At 47.3% G+C, this 9,658-nt stretch overlaps 1 protein-coding gene across 1 annotated transcript; it reads right to left on the bottom strand.

Annotated features, from left to right (window-relative positions):
* Positions 1 to 310: 310 nt before the first annotated feature.
* LOC124673502 (probable carboxylesterase 18) lies at positions 311 to 1,500 on the bottom strand. The gene has a single exon (XM_047209573.1). It carries the CDS (start codon positions 1,498 to 1,500, stop codon positions 442 to 444), a length of 1,059 nt encoding a protein of 352 aa, XP_047065529.1. The 3' UTR covers positions 311 to 441.
* Positions 1,501 to 9,658: the final 8,158 nt, after the last annotated feature.

Below are 9,658 nucleotides of genomic sequence, written 5' to 3'. Positions count from 1 at the left end.
AACGACGTCGAGGAGAACCCAGTTTGGGGCGTCATGGACATCGCCCTCGGGGTGTGGTGTCGGGCTAGGAACGGTCGGGGAGGAAGAGGCGGCGGCCATGGCGTGGCGTGGCGGGGGAGGGAGGAGGGGGGCGGCGGCGCAGATTGGTTAGAGTGGAGGATGAAGCGTCTACAAGCGTATACCCATTTATTACGTAATAATAATAATAATGAAGGGATATCAAGTATCAAGCGATCTCAGCCTTTCTTGTACTGTGTTGAAATTTACTCCGAGTTTGTACCGGAGCCAACGCCAAATCGCAATTCATCAGTAAGTTCAGAACACATAAGTTCATTCAGATCATCTTTTTCGGACAACGGCGCACATGCAGATCATTTATGACGGAACAGTGAGTAGACGTGCGCGCGAGTTCGAGCTCGTCTCAAGCAGCTAGCGGAGCAATCAGTGAACGGACGCGTAGCTGTCCATGAAGGCTTTGATTTCCTCCACGAGCTTGACGGCGTCGGGGAGCTCCGGGAATGCGTAGAAGGCGTGGATCGCGTCGGGGAACTCCACCAGGCGCGCCGTCTTCCCCTTCCGCAGCAGCATGGCGGCGTACCGGCGCTGCCAGTCCTGCAGCGGGTCGAGCCCGCCGACGACCACCATCGCCGGCGGGAACGCCTCCTGCAGCTCCGGCTCCGGGCCGGCCTCGCCCGTCACGTGCGCCGCCGGGTGGTTCCGGTCGGCACCCTCCGGCAGGAACGCCCTCCACGACCAGTCCGAGCGGCGCATGTTCACCAACGGCGCCACGCCCTCCAGCCTCAGCTCCGCCTCGGTGCGCTCCTCGCCGCCGAAGTACGCCTGCAGGAGGATGATGCCGGCGAGGCGGACGGGGTTGTTGGAGGGAGGGGATGACGTCCACCGCTGGGCCACGTGATGGACGATGTTGCCGCCGGCGCTGTCCCCGGCGAGGAAGCAGCGGGAGAGGTCGACCGGGACGGAGATGTCGGCGGGGAGCCCCGTGGCGCCGAGGTAGCGGAGCACCTCCTCGCAGTCGTCGTAGGCGGCCGGGTAGCGGTGCTCGGGCGCGAGGCGGTAGTTGACGGAGACGACCACGGCGCCCAGCTCGTGGCAGAAGCGGCGGCACATGCCGTCCACCGGCAAGGACGACGGTGAGAGGAACGTCAAGCCGCCGCCGTGGAAGTACACGACGACGGGGAGAGGCCCCGCCCCGGCTGCCTCCGCCACCGGGGAGTAGACGCGCGCCCAGAGGTTCCGCGTGGCGTCGACGGTGAGGTCGTTGGAGCGGATGCCCAGCGCGTCCGGGCGCGGCCTCGCGGGCGTCTGCCTGTCGCCGAGCTTGAAGAGGAAGCGGTTGACGGTGCCGTTGCTGCGCTGCGCGAGGTCGGTGGCGGCGCTGAGCGCGAAGATCTGGAGCCGCGCCGACCATGGCAGCGCCGGCGGCGCTGGCCGGGTGCTCTCGTCGGCGGCCGTCTCTTGGCTCCTCGTCTTGGCCTCCATTTCGCTCTCTCCTGCCGTGTTTAAGTGTTGAGTGCGGAGTATGAACTGAAGTGAAGTAGCCCATCGATCGATCGGGCGTAGGCGCGTTTATATATGAGGAAGGCTTTGCAACTCCGCTCTAAATGACTGGTGGTTGGTCAAAAGATTGGGTAGATTTGTTTTTAAGAACTCACAACCTAACTTTATTCAAACTAGTAAATGTGCCCGTGCGTTGCATCGGGAGAAACAAATTTTAAAATGTACCAAACCTTTCGTGTTGGTCATATTTTCTCCTATTCGAGACCACAATATTTATACCTAATAAGATTAAATTGCAAGCCCCGCTTGTCATATCGCAGAATGTTAATGATGGTGAATACCAACTGTTGTTGCCTACTCGACAATATCCTGGAGGAGGTATCCTCATGGAAGGGGGAAGAAGAGGGAGCCATAGGCGGAGTGCCAGCGAGAAAGGAGTACGCAAGTTACCTAGCTTCAGAACACGCACCTAGCTTGTCATACTGGATCCGGCTTCCATCACCGGGCCCGATCTGACTCCTGGCTCATGTTGGGCTAGATACGAATACAAGATCGAGCGCATGATGTGCGTGCGGCACGACGTCCGTATGGAGTCACGACACGCGCGGAGGGGTGTGTCCCCCATCATCTGGGATGATGCGCCCGCGTCTTCCATATCGAGACCCTGATGAGCCACGCGTCCTTTCTTTCTGGATTAGGCAGCAAAGGACACACAACCTTTTCGCCACTGATGCCATCAGTGTTCCTCTCATCTCTGGCTGCTGTGCTCCGGCTATCCTTTCTTCATATTCATTGGATCTCTTAGGCCAAACAACGGTGCCGCTACTTCATGTTATTCTGAGGAGGCTTGCTATTATCAAGAAACGTATATAAACCAATGTGAATCCGCGCAAGAAAGCGATGTGGGACTAATATTCCAGGCGTCCCTTTATTTTGTAGCCACAAGTACCATCGGAATGGATCGTTCTGCTGATAATGAACCCCGCGCCCGTAAACAAATCACAGCCCAACCGGATGAAGCGAATCAGGCCAGAATTGATGGAAAGATGGAGCTGGGCCGGCCTTTCTAGTTTGGGCTGTTGGATCAAGGCAAACCGGTCAACCGGACGACGGATAGATAGCTTGCTAGCGAGCTGGTTCGATAATTGGAACGACGAGCGGAGCGACCAACTCACCCGACAACATAACGAACCGTTTTTGTTACGCGGTGGCAGGTCCCGTAAATTGGACCGAGTAACGGGGGCAATTTCATAACGGACGAAATTTTTGGGGAGAAACCTTACTTCCTTTATTAGTACGTAAAGATATAAAATCATAGTGCATACAAACACCCTACGGTGGAATTCCTCGTAAAAAAAGACACCGGCAGCTATCCACCCTCCATTTTCTGGTGATTTGTGTTAGTGCCCTTCTCCATATTTAGTGTATATCATCTTCATATGATATATATTTGGTATCCAAATAAAATTTTAACAAAATCTTGTAATTTTCTTTTATATAAATTAGGGTTCACGGTAATTTAAATGAAAAATAAGTAAATGAATTCGAATACGTTTGAAATATATGTATAATGTCACTGAAATAAGAAGATTGACTACAATTTCACTCATATCTAATAAATATCATATATATACCATATCAGAGCAAAATAGACACCAAACTGAAAAAATACTTACACGAATCGCGAGGCTACTATCGATCAGATTGAGACCGGTAGGAACCGGTACCATTAGAAAATCCGCGTCCGACACCATACCCTTTGCCGGACCATGCGTATCACCATTCGAGGAACGGCTCTCGTGAACAAACTGATCCTCTTGGAATTCAGTTGTCCTCGCTTTAAGCTCCATAGCTATATGATCATAGGAGCCCTCTTCCGTCTTCCTCGGCTACGAATGACATGTTTACAGTGTGATGGCACCCTGATTCGGCTCGAGAGGAGATGAGCCGCCAATGCCAACCCCTCCCTACACGCCATTGCCTAATGCTTCGATCTATTACCCTTCTCATCGCCACTGATAAGACGCAAAGAAAGCCTCCCGATAAGTCACGAGCCACTGGCGTGATGGCGTGATAGCAGATGGAGTAGATTATAAACCCCATTTCCTCATTTTTGTCATTGGGCTTCATTCATGCTCCATACGTGTTGACAAATCATATGGATCGAACGTTTGAATTCTATTGTCCGGGAGGGAACACATCTTTGACGGCTGGATTTTAGCGTACGTTAGATGATACTTTTTTTTTGTAGTTGTCCCATCTTATTACAAGTTAACATTGCATAACGTGCCCCTAATAATTTACTCATTTCGTTGTCTGTTGGTGCTTGCACTGGTACATTCTGAATCAGTTCCATTTTATTATCTCATACACCAAAATATACTAGTTGAATGCCCGTGCATTGCTATGGATAAAAAAACATATGGGTCAAACAACTATCGTACTCCCTCCGTTCTTTTTTAATTGACTCAGATTTAGTACAACTTTATACAAAATTTGAGTCAATTAAAAGAGACCGGAGGGAGTACTTTTAAAAGTGTGTCCTATATGACAACTGGTTTCATTTCTCTCTCACTTCTTTCCCCTAGAAAATTATATGTATCTCTTCTTGGAAAATAATTCTTAGGAGCTGATCCAAAAATAAACCTCCGTGGACCATATGGTGTTAAAGTTGAGATCTCCCATAGAATTATTTTTTTCCCTTAACTACCAACTCCTATACAAAGACAAAGGTCATCATCGTTTCGCCACCTCTCCACTTCCATCTTTGTAGTTTCAAAAATGTGTTACTCCCTCCGTTCCTTTCTATAGTGCCTATTGTTTTTTGGCACGGAAATTAGCGCAAGCAAATTTATTGACACAAAACCCCCAGCGCTATTTGAGAGAAAAAAAGGAAACTGGAAACAGATCGGAGACGTGATCTGCTCCCTACGCGCGGCCTACTCCTTCCTAATCTCACGTGATCTGTATTTGCTATTTCCTTAACAGACGCGTGCGTGATCTACTCCTTCCTAATCTCACATCCAGATTTTCTCTACGTGATTGCATACCAGATTTTGTCAACGTGAATAGATTCTTTCCAGATTTTCTGGACGGAAACAAATCGGTGGAAGGGGTTATTTGCAAAAAAACACATCATTTCTCTTATATTCTGAAACAATTACGAAAAAACAATAGGCATTATAGAAAGGAATGGAGGGAGTATCATTTAGGCACCTTTTTTTTGCGAAAATTCCACCGATCTATTAATAATCATCAACCATAATATAAATAGCCCAGGTACTTGGAACACCTAGCGACGACTACAAACGCTAGCACGAGCCGAAGGCGCGCCGCTGTCCTCGCCCCTCCATCACCGGAGTCAGGCAAAGCTTGTCGTAGTAGAGCTTGTTGTAGTAGACAGACGAGAAGTCGCCGTGCTAAGGCCCCAAAGGACCAACGCACCAGAGCAGTAATCCTCGCCGTTGATGATAACCGTAGATCGGAAGGGACTAACAAATAACCACACCATCAAACACGATAACCGACCGGATCCTAGAAGATCCACCAGACACACAACTCCACGAGCCCTCCGCCAGCGCTAGACGCACCGCCGGAACGGGGATAGGGCGGGAAGGACCTTATTCTGATTTCAGGACGTAGCTGCCGCTTCACCATCCCGAACAAGACACTGCAAAATAAGCTAAATAGGACAAAAACTCCCCGCCGTCGAGGAGCCGTGGTCCGCCATACCTCCAAGGCCCCAAGGCCGCTGGAGGCGGAGCGAACCAACAGCGTCGCCGGCGAGGAGTACGGAACCCTAAATTGTTCTGGAGCCGCCACCTCAATCACCTCACCTAGGAACGTACCGATTCGGTGCTTAGGCACCTTTTCAAAACTACATCAAATCTATGAAATGGTTCTCACCTACCGCAAAGAGATTGAGCCAACTACAATGTTTGTCTCTCCTTATTCTTCAACGACAACGAAGATACCGCATTTCTGACAGCAAAAAGCTAAAAAAAAAATGATATACAGCTGAACAAATTAGATTAAAACAAAATCATAATTGCTACACCGTGACTTGGGATGTACAATTTTGAGTGTGGCGCCTCTCCAAGGAGGTCTTCTATGTATACAGAGATGTAGAAGCTTGGCACACACCCCCATCATTGCCATGTCTCCCCCTTCCTCCGCCACTCATCACCACCTGGGCAGCCAGCGGTTAGATCAAGCCAGTCCTCGCTGTTCTGTCATCATCCTTGAAGAAAGATGCAAAAAAAATATGGGGATTAAATTGAAAGAGAAGAGCGGAAGCGAAGATTTAGCACCTGCAAAGGATGGGATGGAGATATTTACAGAGGTATCACGGTCACGAGCCCAGCTACTATATAACCTATTGGCAGCTTCAAACTATTTTCCTTATAGATCATATTCATTCCTAGAAATAGGGGAAAAACATGAGATCAAGATGAACAATGTTATCAAATATATATCATTATGTTGTACACGAACAAATGTTGAACTGTAATTTTATTTATTCATCAAGAGTAAAAGAAAAGATAAGCAGAAAACTTAAAATACCAAATGAGAGGCTTGTCAGTTCTTCAATCATCAGAAAGCCACAACAACATTGCATCGTAACAAAAGTCAAGTGAAAAGAAGACATGCATACGCATACACTAAATAGGAAGTAGTAGGGTGCCACTAAATAATATTCCATTTTATTGTTCTAATTTTAAGAAGCCCAGTGATGAGGAACACCTTCAATTCCAGTTCCTGCAAATGCAGTGACGAATGAGGAGATGATCAAATGACAAATCACAACTTCATAGTATTTAATTGTACCCAATGGAACAAAAATATGTAAGATATGCTACAAGATTAACTATTTTCAGACTTAATGTCACATGAAACAAGCAGAAATAGTATTGGGGTTGACATACAACACAATTTTTTGGCTCAATTATCATCATAATGGGGTCTTCTGAATAAAAGAACTCAGGTCAGGATCAAAAAAATTAGGACCGATCAGCTGGCTATTACATGTCATATATGCAGATGAATCACATGAGCTCCATATAGGGAAAGCATGCTTCACACCTCGATCCATTTATTGATTACAACTGAGAACGAGAGAAACATACCGAGAAAGATATGTGGTACCACATACGTTGCTGGAAGGAAGCGGCAAGAGAGGTGCAGCCCTGCTCACCCTTATGGTACTGCCGTGACCGACTCAACAGGATTGATGCCATGCTCCACTTATGTCCGCACTATAGTAACAAAGTGCCTTCAACACAAAGAATCCAATACGTGACCATGTGTATAAAATATAAAGATTAAACATAATAACTACATCATAACATAGGGTGAAGGGCCAGGTAGCTTGCAAATGAGCCCAACTTTATAAACAGATCAAATAGTAAATTAAAATCTCTAAAATGAACTAAAATATATGGAATAATTTTCTACTTATGTGCAGGGAACAAACAAATAGCTTGACACAGGTGTAATGAGATGAAAACATAAGAACATCAAATCAATTTCTTAAATCACAACATGCAAATATCGTGAAAAAGTACGAAGTATGTCACCTTCGCAGAGACATAGAACCTTCACCAAACTGAGTCCAAAACTTTGTTGACATATTTGGCTGCAGAGTAAAATGTTATTTCATTCGGAGGAAAATCCACAGAATTGAGAGTTAAGAAAGCCTTACAGCCGGTGCTTCTGCAATATTTTTCTAATGATTTTTTTGTAGACTGCATTCTTTCTGCTAAAGGTGAATAGCATTTCCATGTCTATCATCAAATACCTTCACAGATTGAAGTAGTGCCACATTAAACAATGGAGGACCTGTGCAGATTGAGAGAATGATTGTTGAACGGATGATATCGGAATGTTACCTAGACTTCTATAGGCTTGGTTGAGTAATATACTTCTCAATCAAGAGTGTGTTTATGCCAAATGTGCTCGCAGCTTCATATTGAGCACTCAAGCATGTAATCCACTAAGCCATCTGAATACAAAGATCAAATATCAAAGATCAAAATATCAAAGATCAAAAGAAAAGCATGTATGTCAGAAGACTTGATTAGTGCAGCACAGTTTAATAAGCTATACTTAGCGTACTACATAACCATACTAAAAATCTGCAGCATAATTTGTACCAAATCATGCATCTCACATATCAACAAAACTCTATAAAAACTTGAACATCTCACAAAATCGTGCAATGGGAAGCCAACCTTGGTGGAGCAACGCAGGACGGATGGAGCTGTAGTGCTGGAGTACAGACTGAACAACAGTAAAACTCCAACAACGCTGACCAGTCGACCACAGATCTGGAGAAACGAACCCAACAACAAACGGCCGAATCTGTGCGTGAGGACGAGCTGGGGTGGTAGGCCAGGCTGATAGGGACGTGCGTATTATTTTCCGTAGTAGCCATGTCGGGGCGGCGCTCGAAGGAGATCCCGTGGAGGTCGAGGCCACGAGTGTGGCTGGACGTGGAGGCGTTCGGGGCTGTTCGAGAAAAACTGGGGAGATGCGGGAGGACGGACCAGGGGGAGGAGCGGGTGGTGGGGGGAGATCGCGTGCAGTACGGCGACGATGACCGGCAGCCCGGTGCCCTCGCGGCCGAGCGTGGATCGGACCATGGAAAGGAGGAGTTGCCGACCATCGTCATCGCCCAATGATGTTGCTGCTTCAGACAAGAGGAGGAGGAGGAGGAGGTCTGTGAAGGGGATCTTGTTCTCATCCATCCCATGGGCTGGATCTCGGAGGGAGGGTGAGACATCGCGGGGAAATACGAGGCGGGGTAGGTCGCCGGCACAGGGTGGCGGCAGGCGCACGGACGATGGCGGCGGCGCGGGCGGGGCGGAGTCGTGGGTAGGGAAATGAAGGAGGAATCACATCTGGGGATCACGTCATACCTTTTTTGAGAGAAATAGCTGAGTTAAAAAGGAATGTGGAGATTGTATCCTGATTTTGGTTTGGACGAGAGCGTGGAATTGCTATTAAATAGATCGGACGAACCAGAGCGTGTTAAATTAGATTGAACGGCTCAGATGTCTCTAATGACGACCATTAAATTGCGTTGAGTGTCAAACGACCAACTCCCATTTAATAGTAAAGATTACTATCTAAAAGAGATGTGACAGCTCAACATACAATTTGCTTCTAGAACAACCTGCTATGTTAATTCGGCAGGTGTTTTATAAATGTACAATATCCATCGCCAGGTGTAGGATTAAGTTGTGGTGTCCAGAATCAAGTGAATAGCGACCGACTGCGTTGTGACTTGTGACCCACTGAACTTGAGTTAACATGAAGATCTTCAGTAAAAAGTACTAGTAGCACAGAATCGTTCCGAGATAAATGTCCGAGCGGCTAGAAGCATGGCTCACAATTCATATACCACCGCCTATATATATTGGGTGTGTTATCCCCAATCTTGAAGAATCATTTTGATCAGCAACTCCTACACCAACCGTTAGAAAAAGAATGCAAGAACACAGAGAGGTTGGGTTTAGAATAGGAGACATCGGCAAATGAAGTCCTCACGAGTAGTTAATAGTATGGCATGCAATTTCTGTTGCTCCACCGCGAAGATGTTTTGCAATTGCTCAGTTCACATACCATCTTATGCAGCATAGAGAGTTGCGGGAAACTTGAAGAAGATCAGTATGTTGTCTTGGACTATTGCGGTGTGGAGTACTTGCGGGTTGTTGTACTACTTATCTCCCAGCTATTGCTGCTCCCATAACACCAATTCCCGCTATAGCATTTTGGTATAAAGATGCTCGAGGATCGCACTAAGGTGGCCTGATTGCCATCAGGTATGCGTGTGTTGCCATGTATCCTGCTTCTAACGGTTTTGGTATTATGTGTCCTCTCGTATCGATCGACATAAATGACATGTCGAGATTTCGGACTAGATTTCCGCCCTCGGCTTCGGGTATGACTTCCATCCTAGATCTTGCTCTTCCACGATGGTCTCTATGGCTATCTGCTGAGTTCCTCGAGTGCGCGCTTAGGTTAGCTCTGCGATCGCTTGAAGCATCCGCTGCAGCTCTCCTCTCATCAAGCTTCTGTTGCAGCTTCCCGAACTCGCGTCGCGCACGACTGAGTTTGTATTGATATGCTTGCAGTGCTG

Source organism: Lolium rigidum, chromosome 7 (genome assembly GCF_022539505.1).
Source record: "Lolium rigidum isolate FL_2022 chromosome 7, APGP_CSIRO_Lrig_0.1, whole genome shotgun sequence".
NCBI lineage: Eukaryota > Viridiplantae > Streptophyta > Magnoliopsida > Poales > Poaceae > Lolium > Lolium rigidum.
This window is presented reverse-complemented; position numbering and strand designations above follow the sequence as displayed.